The sequence below is a fragment of the Lepus europaeus genome, chromosome 1 (assembly GCF_033115175.1).
Source record: "Lepus europaeus isolate LE1 chromosome 1, mLepTim1.pri, whole genome shotgun sequence".
Taxonomy (NCBI): Eukaryota; Metazoa; Chordata; class Mammalia; order Lagomorpha; family Leporidae; genus Lepus; species Lepus europaeus.
The window spans coordinates 94,798,277-94,820,382 of record NC_084827.1 but is presented as its reverse complement, the minus strand read 5'-3'; the positions used below and the strand labels follow the sequence as shown (position 1 = coordinate 94,820,382).

The 22,106-nt window shown below is 44.5% G+C and overlaps 1 protein-coding gene across 5 annotated transcripts in view; it reads right to left on the bottom strand.

The window, feature by feature from the left end:
• The window catches only part of FMNL2 (formin like 2), a 353,117-nt gene that overhangs the window by 18,226 nt on the left and 312,785 nt on the right, over positions 1-22,106 (bottom strand). For all 5 annotated transcript variants that reach the window (XM_062186790.1, XM_062186799.1, XM_062186780.1 and 2 more), the window contains 10 exons: positions 18,782-18,892; positions 15,930-16,079; positions 13,456-13,557; positions 11,480-11,783; positions 10,930-11,142; positions 5,979-6,103; positions 4,709-4,911; positions 2,927-3,161; positions 1,831-1,899; positions 1,637-1,717 (listed from right to left, as the gene is read on the bottom strand). In XM_062186790.1, the coding sequence (XP_062042774.1) occupies positions 1,637-1,717; positions 1,831-1,899; positions 2,927-3,161; positions 4,709-4,911; positions 5,979-6,103; positions 10,930-11,142; positions 11,480-11,783; positions 13,456-13,557; positions 15,930-16,079; positions 18,782-18,892 (1,593 nt within the window). The remainder of the gene's footprint in view (positions 1-1,636; positions 1,718-1,830; positions 1,900-2,926; positions 3,162-4,708; positions 4,912-5,978; positions 6,104-10,929; positions 11,143-11,479; positions 11,784-13,455; positions 13,558-15,929; positions 16,080-18,781; positions 18,893-22,106) is intronic.

The window sequence follows — 22,106 nt, the reverse complement described above, 5'->3', positions numbered from 1 at the left end:
GGATAGCGAACATTAACAAAGCATTTATGTTGTATGAGGTCGCGTAAGTAACCTAGAGAGGCAGGTGTTGTGGTACAAACAGCTTAAGCCAATGTTTCTGGTTCTAGCTTCCTGCTCATGCACCTAGAGGCAGCAGATGAAGAGTCCCTGCCTCCTGGCTTCCGCCTGGTCTAGTGCTGACTGTTGCAGCCATTTGGGGAGTGAACCAGTGCATGGATGATCTCTGTCCTTCGTTCTCTTTCACTTTTTCAAATAAAGACAGTGGTGCAACCGGGACTTGACCAGTACTCATATGTGATACTGGAATTGTAGGTGATGGGTTAACCCTCTGTGCCGCAATGCCAGCCTAATAAATGAAAATCTTAAAAAAAAATGAAGGTTAGAAGAGGATACATGTTGATCATATGCTAATAGTACACCATTTGACATAACAGACCTCAGCATCTTCAGCTTGGCAAGGCAGGACTGTACCCGATTCCCAGAGGGGACTGAAGGACAACTGTGTGCTTAGCTTACTGTGCTGTAAGCCAGAAGTGTGACTGACTGGACCCTCCCTACCCGATCACCATGTCTCCCCGCCTGCAGATGCCTCCAGTGCCCAACCTTCCACATGCGAGCCACACCAGAGAGGGCTCAACGCAGAAGTTGCTCTATTCCTATTCATATCATACAGGCGATTCTGAAGGGCAGAGCACCTCTTACCAGGCAGTTGAAAAATAATTTTTAAAAAAGACAGTATGGGAAAGTACAAAAAAGTAAATAAGTCTTTTTTTAAAATGGAGTTGGAAAATATTCCCTAATTCCATCTGACCTCTGTTACAATTTTAACCCATTTCCATTCATTCCCTTTTTCTACCTATGTTACTAACCTGAAGTTAAACTACACCTGCAATTTTTAATGATTTCTTTTCTACGCATGAAATTACCTATTTTTTAAAAGGATTTATTGATTTATTTATCTGAAAGTCAGAGTTACACAGAGAGAAGAGAGGCAGAGAGAGAGAGGTCTTCCATCTGATGGTTCACTCCCCAATTGGCAGCAATGGCCAGAACTGTGCTGATCCGAAGCCAGGAGCCAGGAGCTTCCTCCGGGTCTCCCATGTGGGTGCAGGAGCCCAAGGACTTGGGCCATCTTCTGCTGCTTTCCCAGGCTATAGCAGAGAGCTGTATCAGAAGTAGAACAGCCGGGACTCGAACTGGCATCCATATGGGATGCTGGTGCTTCAGGCCAGGGCATCAACCCGCTGTGCAACAGCACTGGCCCCAAATTACCTATTTCTTTAAAAACTCTTTTCAAGTATTTTAACAGCTGAAGTTCACTGTATTAACCACTCTTATGGCATATTTAATTATTTCCCACAAGCCTGGACCTTCAGAGTGTTGCCAATTGTGTGCAAGTGTAAGTAAAACATGACATTCATAATTCATACTCCTGAGGAAAGATTACTAGAAAGGGAAATACCATGGCATTAAGTGCTCAAGTGAGAGCCCCATGGTCCCCCAACTAGCACAGAATCTTCACCACATCTACTCCCTCTTTGAAAAGCAGACCCCCACCCTTGGCTCCAGCCATGAATATTGGCCAGCTGTTTGTCCCAGGATCAAATAGTTCTCACGGTTCTCTCAGCCCACTCACCAAGTCCAAACTCTGAAGCTTAAATCCATAAACTGCTCCTCGTTTACTGCTATTCATGTAGTTTCCAAGCGCCAAGATGATCTGAAAGAGAAAGAGAGAGAAAAAAAGATGCCCTCAGTACAACAGCCCAGGCCCTAGAACGCAGCTGACACATGGGCTCTTCACGCACGCACACAAGGAAAAGCGTCACTTGCCTCCAGAATCTTCTTGAGCTTTTGGGATGACTTGATAGAGACCGACGCGGCTATGACTGCGTGCAGTTGCTAGATGCCAAGAAGAGGTCGGACGCGTGGGAGAGAAAGACACATTAAATACGGCAAACGAACTGCAAGCTAAACATGAACACAGGAGAAAGCAGGTCTGCATGTAGATCTTGAAATTCTGTTTTTCTTAAGCCTGACAAACATGGTTGTCCTGCTGGGTCTTCGGCAACCATATGGTTATGAGTACGCTTGGCAATAACAAGGAACACAGTAAATTGCTTATTGTAACAGCTGCAACCAATCTATAATCAACAAGACTCAAGGGCCAGGAGTCAGCAGGCTCTCTCCACAGAACTCAATTCCCAGCCCTCTATTTCTAATTAGATCATACAACTTATATCTGCAAACCAAAGGAGCTGTTCTAGAGTGAATAACAAACAAACAAGGAAACAAATTCTCAAAAAAGGTTTTGAACAGACATACTACTATAATCAGTAATAACAAAAGGTAACCTAGAAAGAGAACTGGGAAAGACCTGAAGTCTATGCTATCCCTAAGTCTCCAGCAGCTGAACGCCAGGACACCGGAGATGAGGTCTATTATCCTAAATGACCACAATCTAGTGTAACAAGCGTCCAAGGAAGAAAACACCCATGGTGAATTTGATGCTTCCAATGAAAGCCCACAAGGCTGCTCCAAAGACAAGGAACCCTGTTTAGAAATGAAGACATTTTCAGTATTTTCTACCCTGCCAAGGGACTATTATCTTCAGGAGGGGACCAAGTGGTTTTCCTTGTGCTTTTTAAAGAAACGTCCTTTGAAATTCAGAGGAATCTGCAGACACAGAAAATGACATTCTCCTGGGAGAACAGTAATACGGAATATGAGAACGCACGATTTTAAAATTTACTTCATGTATGCAATGTAAAAAGGAGGGCTAAAATAAAAAATGCAATCTAGAAAATTCTGAGTCTTTAAATCCTATTGTACTTACTGCAATTCTAGGCGATAATTAAAAAAAAAAAAGATTCTCTATCTCATTGGATCCTCCCCTCCCCCCCCCCCCCATCAGAGTTGGTCTACTCACAGGAGTCAGCATCTGGATGCTCTCAGCGAAGTTCCCAATGAAGGCCATGATGGTCATCTTCTGCATGAGCCTCTCAATCTTACTGAACTGCATCATGAACCGGTCTTCATCCGACAGGTTCTCCAGGGGCTTCCGTTCCCGCTCGTAGAGCCGCAGCACTTTCACCTCGTTCTCGGTCGGCAAGAACCTCATCAAGCATTCCACAAAGTCTACAGGCAATGTCTTCAAGTCAAATCTGAAGACAGGTGTGCACAGATGCAGCGTTAGAGAGGAAACCTCCTACCCCCTCTTCACACGTCCCATCTGGTCCAGCTAATCACTGCCAGGCTGACAAGGCTAAGATTTCCACAGCTACAAGTCCAAAGCCCAGTCTTTTTGCTGGTTACCGGCTGCACATCGGGTACCTTTCTTGATTCTTCCTGAAAGCCTAGACCTTATCTTAGTTTTCTATCCCCAGTTTTAGGCCACTGGCACTGCTCCAAGCCTCTAGAAATCCACAGGAAATGACAGCAGGAAGAGGCTAAATGAAAGCTGAAACATCTGATGGTTAAATTGTCCAAGGACACTGTTTGTAGGCATTGTAAAATACTGCTAATTAAGAACATTAACACTTTACACACTACCACAGAGTATCCAGTGAACCCTACAGATATTTCAATTAAGCTAATAGTCTGCGATAATTTTCTTTGAAAAAAAAAAAAAAAACACCTCCAAATACCTACACTAAATGCCTAAGTGCACACATTCCATGAAGAAATAAAGTTTTTGCAGAGTTGTGCTCAATTTGAACAAATTAAGTATTTGTTACTACCTCTATTTCATTTTCTGCATGGTCTTTGTTCAGCAAATAATACAATTATATTTAATCATCATGATAAACAAGGTATATCAAGATTAAAAACTAGGCTGCATATCAGGTTCCAACATTAGAAATCAGAACAGACTGTAGGAGGCACTAGACTATTAGATTATGATCTGGCTGAAGACACAGAATTGAAGAAAACAATTTATCAGGGTCATCTACTCTAGGAATCACTGACCTAAACTTTTAAGATACCAATTTATGAAGAATTAGCTCTGAAAACATTTAATAACATCCTTATCACATTTGAGTGTTACCAAGGTAACAAGAATAGTAGAAAGATTGTTCCAATAGAAAAGTAAATAAAGCCAAAGCCTTCTGTGCAGTTCGGGAATTAAAAGAGAACTTTGTTTAAAATGTCCTGACAGTACTGGGAGCAACAGAACTCACATTCCTATAGCTATGAATTAAACTACGCATCTGTATCATATTTATATCTGGCATTGAACCGTTTCATTCCACACATGCCATCAAATTTGTGTTCAAAAATATGGATAAAATCCAGATACTCCAGAGTAAACTGACATTTTCTTCCTTTTCTTAACATCTGCAACACTTGGCTCAATTTTCCTTTTATGTAAGCCTTGCTGTGGGCCTACGTAGAAGAGCAGACCAAGAGAATAAATGATGTCACAATCCAGATGTTACTCTTCTGAAACAATTAGTAAGTCATTCTAACAGAGCACTCCCTGGGGAACCTCCAGTCCACCTCCTTAGTGCTAGCATCTCATTCAGCTCTGAGGGAGCACACATGCAACACAGGGAACCTCTCTCTAATGTGGAGACCGAAAATTGCCCCATCTTTTATCTCAGATCTTGCTACATTTTTAAAATATTTGCTGTTGATTCCTAGCTTTCTTATTTGCATTTTTCTCCTACCTATACTTGCATATGATTCAGCCAGAATATCCTGAACTTACATGTGAATAGCTTTACATATCTCATCTGAAGTCTTTCCAGCTTTCCTTAAAGTTATGGCAAGATTTTTGGCCCTGTTTGCTTCTAGCAATGTCACTTTGCTCGATCCCTTCTGTGTTATCTTCTGTTTGCTCGAAGACAGATCAATGGCAGGACCTTGAGCTTTTGTCTTGAATATTTCCTCAAATTCATCCACATTTAAATCCTGGGGAGGGGAGAGAGAGGACATTGGCAAACTGGATCCGTCTTAAAAAGTCAGTCAGAAAGCCACCATTTAGCTCTGTAAGCAAAACCCTTATTTTTTCTATCAAGTATGTGTCTTTGCTCACGGCTTGCCCTGTTTGTTCTGTTTTTGTCAGAGTGCAACATTGACCTATAAACATAAGTGGACACCTTAAGTGGACTGACTCCAGCAGCCAATTCCATTATCTTTCCATCATTAGCCTGCACAGGTGCCACAGAGAAAAGCTATCCACCAAGCAAGGCACTGAGTTATCACTGACGGTTCAGTCAAGGGATGTTAGGCCCCTTTATAAATTAAGAGAAGAGATTGTATCAGATATAAACGTGGGTAATTTGACAAGTCTGAAAAACTGGAACCAACAGGTAAGTTTGTTTTGGTGTTAAAAAAAAAAAAGGTTGGAAACCATAAACTTTTTTCATACTAATTTTCAAATAACTTTTTGAAGATTCCTTGTATTTTGTGTTATACACCGAAAATGCTCAAAACTTTACTGGGGCTGGTGCTGTGGCATAGCAGGTTAAGCCTCCACCTGCAGTACTGGCATCCCATATGGGTGCCAGTTCGAGTCCCCGCTGCTCCACTTCCCTACCAGCTCCCTATTAATGGACTGAGAAAATAGTGGAAGACAGCCCAAGTCCTTGGGCCTCTGCACCTGCTTAGGAGACCTAAAAGAAGCTCCTGGCTCCTGGCTTTGTTTTGGCTCAGCTCTGGCCATTGTGGCCATTTGGGGAGTGAACCAATGGATGGAAGATCTTTCTCTCTCTGTCTCTCCCTCTCTATAACTCTGCCTCTCAAATAAATAATCGTTTTTTATATTAAAAAACTACTCCATTTACAACACAGTTTTAGAGCCACCTTACAAAATAGCATACCATTTTATTCTTTGCTTTTATCCATTAGTTGTCTCTTTCTATCCAGGCACTTACAAACATCAGTACTTTATTACATGAAACCTACAGGAGAATGGAGCATCCTCTGTGGCTTTGCTGCACACAGGGCCCCCAGTTTTTAACCAACGAGAGAGCTACCTCCAGAATACGCTCGTCATCGATTTCATTGAAGACGGTGCCATTAATCTGATTGGGCTTCAGGGCTACCCAGTTAAACACCGGCATTCTGAACTTCGTCTTGATTGGTTTCTTAATTTTCACAGCTAGAGACATCACAAGAGAATAAAATGACAATCCCATCAAGGCTCTGAAACCCTCAGGAACAATCAGACAACAGTCCTTGCAGATGACACTTCAACACTGGAGGAAGGCTGGCAAGAGGTGCCCCGTGTTTACAAATAATGGGAAATGCACAAGGCCTTGGCCTGAGCATCTGAGCCTGCCATTTGGTTGACTGACACAGCAGTGTATTAAAAGTGTTCTAAGGGGCTGGACTTTTTATTTTAATTCAGGTAATGGCATTGTTGCTTTGTAGCTATAAAATATTAAGACAATATTTCAGACATTGCTGGGAGCAAAAATTAGCATTATTAGATAGTAAAAATGGCAAAGAATGTCAAATTCTTGCTATTACACACACATATTTACCAAAAAGTCTTTTAAAATGATCATAGACTGCAGAGAGTGGCCACCTAAACCTCCAGGAACATGACATCAAGAAGACTGAGTTTCAGCCATGACAATGGACATTATACTGGCTGCTAAGCTATTCCAAACAGACTAATGGCAATGGCCTATATTAGAAAATGTTTAAGATGATTGGGGGAGTGGGGAGTGCTGGCGCTGTAGCACAGAGGATAAAGCTGCTTCCTGCAGTGCTGGCATCCCATATGGGTGCCAGTTCATGTCCTGGCTGTTTCTCTTCTGATCCAGCTCTCTGTTATGGCCTGGGAAGGCAGTAGAAGATGGTCCAAGTGCTTGGGCCCCTGCATCCATGTGGGAGACGTGAAACGAAGCTCCAAGCTCCTGGCTTCAGATTGGCCTAGCTCTGGCTGTTGCAGCCATTTGGGGAGTGAAGAAATGGATGGAAGACCTCTCTCTCTGCCTCCAGCTCTCAAATAAATAAGTCTTAAAAAAAAAGGGGGGGGGTACTTAGAAATCAAGCAATTACTTTGTTTCTGAAGAAGGGCTATGGTTTCCTTCTCTTCTTTTTAAAAAGCAGTCAGCTCGGTCTGAGTAGGAGATGTCAAAGAATCCACTACAAACACTGCAAACCTCTCTCTAGAGAGATGAGGTCTACCTTTAAGGGGCCTGAGGAGTACCAACCCCTCTCACCTTTAGGGAAATGAGCTCAAAAAGGCAATTAATTTAAAATTCTATTTGTGAATTAATCATCACAAGAAGCCTTCCTAAGCCACTTAAGTGAACACACTGACTATCCACCTTATTTGGGAGCTTAGCTATTTACCATTATTAACAAGGGAGGGGCCTCTTCAGTGCTTCTATGTGAAACCAAATTGAAGCAACTTACATGGAGCTCTTGTCTGCCTGCCTGCCTTAGCTGGTGGTGACAGACAGCGAGACAGGGACAGATAGTGCCTCTCATTCCTCCAGAGTTACAAAGGTCACAGGGACAGGTAACTGCATCTGAAGAACCCCCACAAAGGCATGCAGGAACACAGAGACACAGCTTTTGCCAAACCAGCCATTTCTAGCACCAAATGGGACACCTTCGTTCCCACTGCCCAGCGGAGTCAAAACCTTGCCACACTTCATTCCTGTCTCTGCTCCCCAGGAAAACCAGCGTGCTCTCTATGGATGAAGGACCAGATCTTCCTTGAGTGTGGCACTTCAGCATGCTGGCCATCCTGGGGGACAGGGGATGGGCTGTGGAGGTGTTGGCATGGGGGAACAGGGAGGGCTCGTATCGTCATCTGCGGTGCCAGGTGAGGCTGCTGACCTTCCCTGCAGGCCCTGGTGCTCACCAGAAGTCACTGCCTCTGCAGCCCCATTCTCGCAGCTCTTCAGCAGGAGGTCAGAACGTTCCCCTTGGAATGGTTCTCCTGACTCTCACTGGGGTACGGGGGTGGGGAAGATCACGAGAGGCACAGAGGTGACCACACAACGCAAGTATTTCCTATACTTCTGCATCTCCGGAGTTCAGCCCCAACAAAGTGGCTCTAGGTGGGTGGACATTCCACAGCATGAGCCAGAGACCAAGAGGAGGGGACTGGAAATGGGACACCGGGCAGCTCTCCCTTGCCTGCATTTCCTCAGAATCGGCCTAAAATTTAGACTGGAGCCTCAGTTCCAACTAGGAAAATGAAACCCCTCAAGGAAGAGGTCCTCTCCTCAGAGGGAAAGGAACATGGCACATGAGTCCAGGACGTCTGCGGAAAGGACAATGACCCCTTCTCCAGGTGAACTGTCGTGTGTGGGCAAACCTCGAGGAACAGCCGGCCAGCACCCAGACTCCCCGCGCACACAAAGTCAAAATGCAATGGATCGAAGGAAGATGGGGTGAAAAGATGTCAAGGCACAGTGTGACCAACACAAGGCAAATACCCAACACACTCAGTGAGGAGCAACCTACAGAAAAGCTTGATGGGCCCATCTTTTGTGGAAGCAGAAAGAACAGAGAAAATACAAAGAAAAAAAATTAGATATGGTTAGAGTCAGGTGGCCCAGCAGTTCACGCACTTGTAGAATTTCATGCTTCTTGGACACATTTCACAAAGCAGCACAGAGCCAGAAACTCACTCCATTCAGGCCTGCCTTGAAGACTCACTTATTTTGTTTTTGTTTAAGTCCTTTTCAGAAGAGGGAAAGAAAAACTTTTATTGCAGTGGTCCCAAACAGCCACAGGGAACTGTGCTATGCAATACAACATTTTTTTAAATAATAAAAAAATTCACTGAGGTTCACATTCCCATTGTGAAGAAGCAACCACACCCTCCTAAAAAGATAGCAGAGGGCATGGACTGCCCAACAGACAGGCGTGGGTGCTCTACCCTGGGGCAGGAGGCCAGGCTGCTCTACCGCACAGCTAAGGAAGGAAGCCTCATACTTCTAAGGCAGAGTCCACACTACTGATACTTTCCTCCTAAAACGCCAGCGTTCTACTGGATAGTCACGGGCATCTCCTGCTCACTGCCTATCGAGGAGATGAGACGTCCAGTGGATCCAGTGATGTCACCGTTTCCTGACTTCTCGGGAGCCCGGGGCCTCTCTGCTCCTAGATCTCCTAGGTCTTTTGGTTCCCATGGAACATCCTGATTCTGTCTGGCCTCTTGTCCCCAGATACAGAGAGAAGAGCAGAGAGTGTGTTAAACGGCAAAACATCTCACAAAATGTGCTTCACTAAGTACTCACAGCCAACTTAAGGATGAGAAATAGAGGTGAAAGCTCTTGGAGAAACTGCCTGACCTCAAAGCTATCTACCACTCAGTGCTTGTGCTTGCCCCGGCATTGTCTCTCTCCCTGCCTCTCAAATCCATGCATTTTTACAACATAGATGAATTTATGCACATCGATACCTGTATATAGTAGGTCTAATTCCAAACTTAACCTGGCAGGGCCCCTGCACAAAGACCTGCCTCTGCTGGCCTCTTCTGTCTGCCAAGGCAGCTCCGAGTTTCCCATTAGAGCTCAGGTGAGTGGAAGCAGATGCTGCATCACACATTAGCTCTTGCCAGAGCGGAGGAAAGCAGTACCAAAGGAGCCATCACAGCAGCCACATCTCTCCCAGCCCCTCTAGGGCTCCACACTCAGCCTAAGCAGGGAGGCCAGGTGCACAGGACAGTCAGGGGCCTCCACACTCAGCCTCTGAGAGCAGCCCAGTGAGCAAACGGATCCCCGGGGCCCCGCCGTGAGACTGTTTATTTACATTCCACCATCCAACAGCTCCACCAGGATTCTCCTCCAACTGCTCTCCTTCAGAAGCAATACAAGTTCTAGAAGAAAGTGGTAGAGGGGGAGGAGCTTGAAGGGTACCAATACATCAGTGATTAACTGTGGACGTTACGTTGAGCAGACGCCTTATTTGCTTCCTTGACAGTCTTATAGGAGTCAGAGTGGAAGTAACATCATGGATTTGTTGTGTGTGTCGAAAAGGGCTCGGATTCCTACGGTGAGTCAGCTCTGGTAACTGACGGGATCCTTTTGGAGGGACGAAGATTAGAGCTAAGACTGTGCCTCGTACTTTGAGCAAAAGCCTCCAACAACTACTGTAGCCTGGGAAATGGAGGCCGTCAGAGTGGTTCTTCCTCGGAAACAGGAGACTCACCAATGGACTATGGCAGACAAAGAAACAGAACCACCTTCTGTCCCTGGGATGACCAAGCTCAGAGCAACGGCAAGTGGCCAGGGACTGTTCTCTGACTGGGAAATGGCTCGTCACATTGTAGAAAAGAGCAAAAATTCATTCCCACAGGTCAAAAGCGAATTTCAAGGCATTATAGGAACTCTCTTGCTCTCACGTCTCCCCTGTGCCCCCTGCCCTGTTTTGTTTCTGCTGAGCTGAGGATGCTGCTCCTGGCTTAGCAGGAGACAACTTGAATTATCTGGGAGGATTTCAAGCCATGGAGTCATTGCTGTTGGCAGCACTTCCTCTTGAAGCCTGAGTTTCACCCTAGCAAACTCTGATGTCATCAAACACTCAGAAGACATGCTTGGAAGCCTGTACCAGATAATGACCCATAAAGATATTTTCCCCTTAATAGATAACACTGCAAATAATTTAAAGGAGAGAGAGAGAGAGAGCGAGCAAGAGAGAGCGAGAGCGAGCAAGAGAGCCAAAATACACTGATCCTTAAGGAAGTCACTTGTCTTTCTTCTCTTCTCTAGATGGGACCAGTGGAAGGCAGAAGAGGTGTGCGAGATCAGAACCTCTCCCTAGGGAGGGTTGGCCAAATGCTTCCCATGATAATGTCCCCTTTCCCGTGGCTACACCGGCTGGAGTATTCTCACACTTAGAGACACCTGTCATTACAAGAGACATGGACTGCAAAAGAAAGGCTTTAACTCTCCAGAGGTAGAACAAATGAGTATTTCTGGCACGAGAACCTGGGTTTTCATTCTGTGCTCTTACCTGCTAATCCTGAGTTGAAAACCACTGTAGGTGAAGATGATCCCGGCAGTGGGGGTGCAGAGGGAGGAGGGGGTGGTGGCAGAGGAGGAGCTGGCACAGTCTCAGCTGCAGGACCCGGGAGAGGAGGGGGAGGAGGAGGGGGTGGGGGAGGTGGGGGCGGGGGAGGAGGCGGGGGAGGCGGTGGCATTGGTGGTGTTACAGGACCATTTTGCACTAGCAAGGAGAGAAGAAACAAATTGAAAATACAGGAATGGTTTTCCAGCAGTATGTCATGTGCTTATATAGTACCTGAAAACAAAACACTTACAAGGAGAAAGGGTCGCTTTCAAAAAAACCATACAAATTTCCCTATTGACAAATGGGGAAAACCCTGCAACACTTGTGAAACAAAGACCTATGACCTGGATCTCAAAATGCAAACAGTTCTTAAAATCAGGACATAAAAGCAAGGATTGTCAAAAACAGACAAGGCACACAAACCGACAACTGGTCCACAGAGAAAGACCAATGCCCCGGCACTGCCCTAAGCGCCCCAGCCAAGGCTTCTCACCTGTTTCAGGTGTGTCTGATGACGGAGGTAGTGGTGGGGGAGGAGGTGGCAAGGGTCCCGAGGAGGTGGCCCCCGCCAGCGGTCCCACATAGTTCACTTCTGACCCAGCAGACAATGCGCCAGAAGCCAGGACTGGCAGAATGGCAATGTCCCCGTCCCCTTTCTTCTGAATTTTAATGGTCCCCTGTTTCTCCAGTTCATGAATCTTTTTTTCCAGGGTAGACTGTCTCTGAATGGCTTCTTCTTTTTCTTTGACCATTTTTCTTAATGTGTGAACTTGGGTGTTTGCATCTTTGTAGATTTCCTGCAAAAGAGTCTATGGTCAAGGGTTTGTCTTCACGTGGCATTCACTCATTATCATCAGGTTGGCAAACTGAGGATAAAGATAAACACTAAAAAAGAGAGGAAGGATACACGTATGAATAGGAATTCTATGGAACCCAGCCAGAATGGGTAAAATTCCACTAATTATTAATGACACCAATAATGCATGCAATATATGTCAGCAATTGTGAGTGTTAATGAAGTCCTTTCCATTTCATAAACGCAGCAACCCATTTCTCCCCACAGGTGGACAGGAACACAGCAGAGAGGGCTCCAAAAGCTGACTTCGGCCCTAAGGGTGTTCTGGTGGTGCAGAATGTTTTCCTCCCACTTAGTTTAAAATTCGTTGTGGCTCTTAGGTAGTGTATCAGCCAACAGTAGGCAAGAGGTCGCTAGGTCAGACTTGGACAGAAGTCAGACTAGGATCAAAACCCTGCAAGCCACAGGAGAGGGTATTGCTCGGTAACCAGGGGCTGGCTGCCCTTGAGTACATGGCTCTGCTCCTCATAAAGGCTCCTTGACCAAGCTCAGGACAGGGACTATGCCACTCTCCCTCTGGTAATGCCATCAACAAAACAAGCCAAAGCTTCCCTCCACTAATTACTGACTTCTGTCTAGGTTTTTGGCAGAAGACAAAGGAGCTACAATTTCCAATTCAAAGGCTGTCCTGGCTCCTTTTTTAAGGGGCCCACCGAGGTTCCAGGAAAAGGATTTCTGGAACTGAGCGAACTTGCTGCGCCTTCTATATGAGGTCTCTCCCCACAGCCTCCAGCAGGCAAGGGCGACATTCTTCACACCCTGTCTACTATTAATCATCTAAGAGTCTGAACTTGAATTGAGTCCATATGCTACAACTTGGTCTCGACGGTGTGCCAGAAAATAAATTTCCTCGAGTTAACTGCAGGACATGTCAGAGGAGAAAGCAACACACACAGGCATGACAACCCTCACATAAAACATGCCGTTTCATTCACCATGGTGCGAAGGCCAGCCATTTGCCTGCAAGCCCCCCAGGCAGGCATTTTGGTGTTTTATGTTCTGGACAATTCCAAGCACATGGATGGCACTCCATAAATACCTGACACGTAAGGGAAAGCAACACCAAGGCCAAATAAAACAGCTGGGATTATCTGATAATAAAATGCATTGGTTTTGCTTTGCCTTCCCCTACCCATTTTTTTTTTTTTCTTTTGGTGAATGCTGTTAGGTCTAGTCTGTGCTGTGATTTCCCTGTTTCCACAGCAACCACCAAATCTCAATTTGAGAAGAGGCAAAGCAAAGCAAAGAAATACAGCGAAGCCCAAGTCCCAGTAAAAACAAATGAGCGGCATGAATTAAATACACGCTGTGTTTTCATTCCCAGCAGCATGTGCGATCCACAGAATCAGCTCAACCTCCTCCAGAGGGGGAAACACTGTTGGGCCCAAAATCAGTGATAAGGAAATAGGGAACCTCCAGGATTTGCCTGCACACGCGCGTGCATCTGTCCCCTGCCTGTGTGTACTCTTCCCCTGGGGACCACCTGTAACATGTTCCCATACACACTGCACCAATGCACTTCTCGGAGAGGAGCATGCTCCACGTCCACCTAGCCTAAGTACAGCCCGGTCCCCAGCGTGCCCACCTGGGGCAGCTGTCATCGTCACACTTACTCGGACAACATCCAGTTCTTTGTTCCTCTGCATGAGCTGCTTTTCCAGTTCCACGATTTTGGACATGGCTTCGTTCTCTGTGTCTTGCAGTTTCTCAGACAACTGTGAAATGTTTAAAAGGGAGCCGTGTCACAACACAGGGTCATTTGAATCAGGTGCCCGGTTCTCAGAAAGCATAGCTCCAAGACCATTAGGGCCTGTCAGAGCCGGCTGTTCTCTGGAAATGTCAGTATTTCTAACATGGTTCTGAATGCAGATTTGTTGCTATCAGGAATTAATAATTTATTAAGGTTATATTAAAAATGCATCCTTAATAAAATCTACAGGTCAACTCCTTAGTGTTTCAATCTACACATTGTGTCTCCTTCCATTTCCTCAGGGACCAGTAATGATAGAGAGATCAGTAAGGGGCGAGGGAAAAGGGAGTCCACTTCCACAGCTTCCCAAGCGAGGGCATCGAGCAAAAGCTTTGCAAAAGTATCGATTCAGAAATTTTGGTTGTGACATTCTAGGTAACCAGTTGAAACAAAACAAAACAAAACAAAAACAAAAAACTACTGCTTGTTTTAAACCAAACTGATCAAATAGTAAGCACTATTTGAGAGACAACTGAAATAAACAGGTGGCCTGCTCTGAGTAAATACAGAAGTACGGCCATGCAGCAGGGGATGTTCTGCACAGCAGTTGAGACGCTGCTTGGGGCACCTGCACCCCTCATCCAAAGGCTTGGGTCAGAGTTCCAGCTCCAATGCCAGTTCCAGTTGCCTGCTGATGCATGCCCTGAGAGACAACAGCTGACTGCTATTGAGGTACCGATGTGGGAGATCCAGATAGAGCTCCAGTTCCTGGCTTGGGGCTGCGGCAGTCTCTGCTATTGTGGGTATTTGAGGAATGGACCAGCATATGGAAAATCTCCACCCTACCCCAATCCTTCAAATAAAATGACATTAAGTTTAAAAAAAATTTTTAATTTTGTGAAAAATGGAATTAAATTTTTTTAAAAGTATGGTCATGTAATGTTGGCTGTGGTTTCAAGAGAAACACAGACTGGGTCATTTTACTTTATGCCAAATGCTCTAAAATTTACCTATTTCTGATTTCTTACATCTCAATGAAAATAATCCTAAGCAAAGGCAAGGTCAGGAGGAAGCATGGAGATTTCTGCTGTTTAGACCGAATCATTTAAGTTCAGAAATATTGAGCCTACGAGTTCTCTTCCGAAGTGGAAGCCGACCAGCTCACTGGAGCACTTACAGAGGGTTTCTGGATCACTCACTCGGCCTAACCACAAACCATGAATATGTCCATTTGCAGAGTGATGGGAAAAGGTAGAGGAAACCAAACACATGCAGTACTCTTTAAAAGAAAAACGTAGAGGAAAATAAATGAGCTGTTTCATGGGAAAAAATAACATTCCTCCACAAAAGGGACAACTCAGTTCACAATCAAGCAAAGTACACATCAGAAGTCATCAGAAGAATTTGGACCTCTTAATACTTGCATTTCTGAGAAACACCATTTTTCTGTTCATTCTCACAATACTGAATGCTCTGTTCAACACATGAACAAGTGAACAATCTCTGAGGGCCTACAGACTAATATTCAACTTGGTCTGTAGCAGGAAAAGTCCCTCACAGGACGCTGCGCCCCTGTTGGTACAGAGCTGACATCACACTGGGAGGCCTCTTCCTCCACGAAGTGTGTAGTCAGGCATTTAGCACAGCAGGCAAGGGACCCCACGTCCCACATGGGAGTGTGGTTCCAGTCTCAGCTACTCTTTTTCGGATTCAGCTTTCTGCTAATGGGCACCCTAAGAGGCAGCAGATGACAGCTCCACTACTCGGGTTCCTGCCCCTGACATGGGAGACCCGGATTGAGCTTCATGCTCCTGACTGTTATAGATACCTGGAGAGTGAACCGTCGGTTCAAGTCAGGAGCTGGAGCTCAGGATTGAACCCAGGCACTCCAATGTAGGGTTTGGGAATCTTAATTGGTATATCTTAACCACTAGGCCAAATACATGCCCCTGTTTAGAATTTGAATAGCCATCAGACAGGAATGTTCAGACATGCATCATGGAGTTAGCTAATCCTGCTCATGGCCCTGTGTGAACATATTTAAGAAGGTGGCTAATATTCAAGAGATACTTCTTTGACTCAGACCAAGTTCCCATATTTTATATCCTCCCATCTTGCAGGTGATGTCAATCTATCTAACTCTCTGTAACCGAAGTCATCAGGAAACACAACCTAGCAGAACTTAGCAGGCAAGCAGACAGACTTGATTTTGTTTTATGTAACACATCTGGTTTCTTTGAAAGACCCCAGAGTGGCTTCTGACAGCTCTCTATCCTAGGTTAGAGCTCATTTCTACACTTCAACTCCTTTAACTTACTGCCATAAATGCTTATCATTGCTTCTGCTTTGCACCCAGTTGAAATGTCAGCAATTTTTCGCATTCTGAGACAGACTTACGTGAGAGATGTTTTCTTCCAGTTCTTCCACCCTCTCCAAGGCTGCATTCTTGGTTTCAGCATCTTCCAGCAGAGCTCCTACATCAAACACATTGTCCAAGTAAGCCTGAATCTGTACCTGCAGCTTGTCACTCTCTGTGTGTTTCAGCTTCTACAAACCAGAACGTGACAGAAGATGGTGTTAGCTTCTCTGAGGAAGCAGGATATACCAAGAGTCAATGCATTCTGTTTGCTCGCAGAGCCCAGCTTTTCCACAAGAAGGCTGAAGATATCATCCACCTTAAAAGAACTGCAGAGTAACAGCCTGAGCGAGGACCACCAGATTAAATTCTGGTGACTACACTCTCCCAAACACACACACATTTTCCTCCTAATCCTTCCTGCTCCATGTAATTAGGTTGCAACCTAGAACATCAGGGTGTAGGTGAAATCAGGACAACAAAAAACATACAAGCAGCTCCCAAAGGAAACAATGGCTAGCAACATAAAACCTGAGGGTTGTCTGTGTAACATGAGAGACTGGAGAGAGTGGGACCTTGCCTAGAAGTGATGGGGGTTGCAGTGAGGCCAGAGGGTTAGGTGGAAGATGGGGCAGACACTGCTTGAGTTTATACTTAGCCTTCAGGCTTATTTTAGCAAATTCCTAGGGCCTATATCCCATGATTTCTTCTCTAAGGCAGTGCGCCCAACAAAACAGCTCAGGGCTCCCAAAGCACAGATCAGAAACCTTTCCCCAGGTTACTGCATCCAAGGTCAAGCATCAAGGGTAAACTCAACTACCTTTAAGATGATACCAGAAGGCAGCCAGTACTGTGGCATAGCGGGTAAAGCAAACGCCAGCAGTGCCAACATCCCATATGGATGCCAGTTCGAGTCCCAGTTAATCCACTTCCCATCCAGCTCCTGCTAATGCGCCTGGGAAAGTAGTCCCTGGACCCCTGCACCCACATGGGAGACTCAGAAACAGCTCCTGGCTTCAGATTGGATCAGTTCTGGCTGCTGCAGCCATTTGGACAGTGAACCAGCAGAAGAAGATCTCTCTCTCTGCCTCTGTCTCTCTGTAATTCTGCCTTTCAGACAAATAAATGTTCAGGAAAGAAAGGATGACAATAGAGGTCAACAATCAGTAAATCTTCCCTCCATGTCATAGGTTATGACCTTCCCTGGAGAAAAGATGAGTGGTGAGAATAGTATCTGGTACATGGATGACACCAATAAACATTTATTGAACAAATCAATGACTACCTATAAAAAAGTACTTAGGTCACTACATGCTTATAAGATAGCTCTTCTAATCACATGTGTCCATCAGGATCCAGACTTAACGTAACACAAAGCTAAATAAACACTGAGCTTTGGGAAAAAAAATCTTAAATTTTGAAAAGGTATCCCACTCTATAAAAATTCTCATAAAATAGATATTTTTCCTAGGTCTAATATGAACTTTCATAATTTAAGTCTTTTTCTAAAGACAGTGTGTTCTATCTTAGTTTGAAAGTAAGAACTTAAAAAGATTTCTGGACGAAGGTAAAGTCTAGAAAAGAAAGTGGAAAAGAAGCCTAATGGGACTTGAAACCAGACTCTCGGCAAACAACAAGGGTCCACTGACTTATTACTACCTGCCACGAAGCCAGGAGCCTAAAGCCACTTCTACTCAGATACCGCAAAACTGAACTCAGCACACTGTTAGGAATCTACACTCTCAAATGTGTGTTCAGATACTGCTACTCTCAGAGCATATGAGGAAAGAGGATAGACAGCCTTGGATCTAAACACAAATAAATAAAAATCCAATATTCTGCCAATGACATTAATGAGCCTTTAATAAACAAATTATTCAACAGCTCTTCAATGGAGATCTACTATGCTTTGCCCTAAGCCCTAAGTTAGGCCTGTCTACTCGAAGGGCAACCCAGCTAGCCCAGTCAGCAAGTGTGTCAGGTGAGAGCAATTAACTCTGCAATTCTGCTCCCCCAATAAGCTGGGTCTGTGTAATCTCCTGGCTTTATCCCTAATGATGACAGGCAGTTGAACTCTGGAGATGTCCAAGGGAAGTGTTTCTATCATTTTCTTAGCTAGAAACATCCTTAAAATCGAGGCCAACAAGTCTATCCCTGTCACTAGCAGTCTTCCAAATTCAACTGGACCACTCCCATCTGAAAGAGTAAAACAAAATCTGCCTAAGAGTCAAGGGACAAGAAGCCGGCCTGTGTACACACACAGTAAAGCAAGTCCATTTAGGGTATTCGTATCAACTTTCTGTTTGTTAATGGAAGAACCCCAGGGAACTGGCTGAGCACTTCTGCAAGGCAGTAGGAAAAAGGGAAACTTCAAACCTCCTTCTCCCAAGAACTAAAAGTGGAACTTCCAAAGCCACAAACACTTTAAGCAGAATTTAACAGCTTCAGGAGTAGGTCTCCAGTGTCCATTCCCTCATTATTTTTTTATGCTCTAAGTGTTTACTCATCATTCTACAGCAGTCTTGGTTTGACCTTCCCTGCCCAGATGGGGTCCCCAGGGTAACCAAGAATGCAAATCGCCCAACAGCCCCGGAAAAGGATGCAATGCGACTTGACCCAAACAGAGCTCAAAAGCAGAGCAAAGCTACAACGAGGCTGCAAGAGGTTATCTGACTCCTGTTCTAAAAGGCTGCTGACAAGAGACAGCTCGAGGTCCCAAGAGGCCTGAGAGAATGCAGCTTCTCTGGCAGTTTCCATCACTCAGATATGTTCCCGCTGACTAGGAAGACAGTGGTTGCCTGCACAGAGCCTTCCGTGTCATTTAGTCACAATGGAAGTATTCCTTGGAGGGCAGCAATAACTCGGTGCTTACAAAGGTTCCAGCCATACTCACGTCCAAGTATTCATCCAGGCCTAACTTGGTAAATTCATATTGAAGGTGAACTCTGAAATTCATGTCTTCCACCGAATGAACTACAATGTTAATAAACTGCATCGAGGCCACCTGAAATGAAATTGCCAAGGCATTAGATGGGCCTCAAACTTTTTTCTCAGTTTAACATGGGCATGTATTTTCAACGGCACAAATCAAGTCTCACCAATGGATTTCTTTCTCCGTCATTTCATTGGATCTTTGAAAATATTTTTTTATAATTTTTTTTCAAAGTGAAAAATCCCTAGAGGTACCACAATAAGATTCCACTTCACACCCACTAGAATGGCCACAATGAAAAACAAATATAATGACAGGTGTGGGCAAGTGTGTTCCGGAAAGGAAATTCTCACCTATTGCTGGAATATAAAATGACGTAGCCACTTTGAAAAGCAGGAGTTTCTCAAAATGTTAAACACTGAGTTACCATACACTCCTAGTATCTAACCAAAAGAAGTAAAAGTATATGTCCACATAAAAATCTGCACACATATGTTCAAAGCAGCACTAGTCATGACAACCTACAAGTGGAAAGAATGCAATGTCCATCAACTGATGGATAAACAAAATGTGGTATATCTATACAGTGGAATAGTATACAACAAAGAATAAAGTAATGATGCACATTAAAAAACAGACAAACTTAAAAACATGTCACGTGGGAAAAATCACAAAAGACCATATATTGTCTGAATCCATTCATATAAAATATCAAGAATAGGCCAGACTACAAAGACAGAAAGGTTAGTGGCTGGCTGGGTAAATGAGACATGACTGCTAATGGGAAAAAGGTTTCTTTTGGGGTCATGAAATGCTCTAAAGTAGTTTGCAGTAAGGCTGGGACAAACCTGTGTCTGTTCTAAATATACTTTGAATTGCACACTTTAAATGGTAAATTGTATGATATGTTCATTATATCACACCAAGCCTATTCTTAAAAAATCATACAAGTAGAAACAACAAACTGGGTAAAGTATTACAAGAACACTACACAAAATGTGAAAATTATTACAAGAACATTTAAATCACCAGTGGTCTCAGTAAAAGGTAATCCCGTCTCAAAATTCACTGTGTGTCCACCATACCCACATTGAATAACAGATCTTGGACCCACCTTTCCATACAGTCATCCAGTTTACATTCCATAAAAGCTTTCTCCTACAACTGCATCAGTACCCTAGGATCTCCTGCAGAGAATACCTATCCACAGGATGGTTAATAACACAAGAGTCCAACAGATCCATTTGTCTTTTAATGGACATGTCAATCTACCTAGGGTGAAAGGATCTTAATCAGACTTTCTCCATGGCTATGAGTCAGCAGAGTCTCTGGAAAGGACAAAAAATGATTGACAGACCTGGCTTCATACTCTGAAAACCTACCTGGGCTGGCACTGTGGCATAGTGAGTAAAGCCACTGCCTGCCATGCTGGCATCCAATATGGGCGCCAGTTCAAATCCCAGCCACTCCACTTCCAATCCTGCTCTCTGCTATGGCCTAGGAAAGCAACAGAAGATGGCCCAAGTCCTTGGGCCCCTGCATCTGCATGGGAGACCTGGAAGAAGAAGCTCCTGGCTCCTAGTTTTAGATTGGCCCAGCTCTGGCCACTGCAGCCATTTGGGAGTGAACCAGCAGATGGAAGACCTGTCCCTCTGCCTCTCTAACTCTGCCTTCCAAATAAATAAACAAATCTTTTTTCAAAAAGAAAATCTACCTACTATTCCTCTTTTCCAAACCCAATTTCCTTCATGGTTTTAAAAACTGCTCTTTCATCTAGCATTGTGGTATAGCAGGAAAGGCCACTGCCTGCAGTGCCAGCATCCCACGAAGGATGGTTTGTGTCCTGGCTGCTCCACTTCAGATGCATTTCCCTACAAGCAGCCGGGGAGAAGCATGGAAGATGGCCCATGTGCTCAGGACTCTGCCACCCATGTGGGAGACCTGGATGAGGCTCCTGGCTTCCGCCTGTTCCAATACTGGCCATGGTGGCCATCTGAGGACAAAACTGGAGGATGGAAGAGCTCTGTCGCTCCTTTCTCTTTGTGAATCTGCCTTTCAAATAAAGAAATACATCTTAATATTTATTTATTCTTCCACCTGCCAGTTCATTTTCCAGATGGCTACAACAGTACGAAGCCAGGCGCTTCATCTGGGTCTCCCACATAGGTGCTGGGGCCCAAGGACTTAGGCTATCTTCTACTGCTTTCCCAGGCCATCAGCAGGGAGCTGGATTGATAGTAGAGCAGCTAGGACTCGAACCAGTGCCTATATGGAATGCCACACTGAGGATGGTAGCTTAATCTGCTGTGTCACAGTGCTGGCCCAAAATAAATAAATCTTAAAAAATAAAAAGCCATTTGCATCATACATCACATTAACTTGCCCTGTGAAAACATGTTAAATATTAGGTATCTCTGGAAGATGGTAAACTCTGAGTTACAAGAGGACTCTGTAATTTACTTAAAAAAAAAAAAAAAGACTTCAGTTTCTCCAGTTAAATGAGCTTAAAAAAAAAAAAAAACTGTTAGTGCTTTGCTTTGTCCAAAAAAAATATACAGAAAAGAGGGAAGGGAAATAAATCTTATACTCCATGACAGAAATATACATTATGAGGATTATGTTGTTTGGGAGATATTAATTTTCTGTTTGTACTCCCACTCATTTGCTGGAGGAAAAGTGTGGCTGAATTCTGACATCTTTCCATTTCTCTTCTGAAAACAGGTCTGAATGATCTGCTGAGCTTTATGATCTACCTAAGAGGCAGCTCTCTGTAGGTGGCATAGGAGTGCAGAACAGAGAACTCGTGAACTAGCAGCGTCTAAATGGGACAGGTAACTCAGTGCATGTGCAAACACAAAGGAATTCACAGGCACGAGGCCCCAGCTTGTATATGGAAAATGCAGGTATTTGAAAGGCCTCTATATAATTTCTGCAGAATTCCAATGCTAGGTCGGTCTCATAAAAGTCTCAAAGAAGAGTGAGGTGAACCATCTCTAGTGGTATGCACTGTGAGAAGCTGGAGAGGATATCTTTTTATTTTTTTAAAAGATTTATTTAATTATCTGAAAGGCAGAATTACAGAGAGGCAGAAGCAGTCAGAGAGAGAGAAAGAGAGAGAGAGAAAGATTCTTCTATCTGCTGGCTCACTCCCCAAATGGCTACAACAGCTGGATCTGGGCCAATCTGAAGCCAGGAGCCTGGAGATTCTTCCAGGTTTTCCATGCAGGTACAGGGACCCAAGCATTTGGGCCATTTTCTACTGCTTTCCCAGGCCATAGCAGAGAGC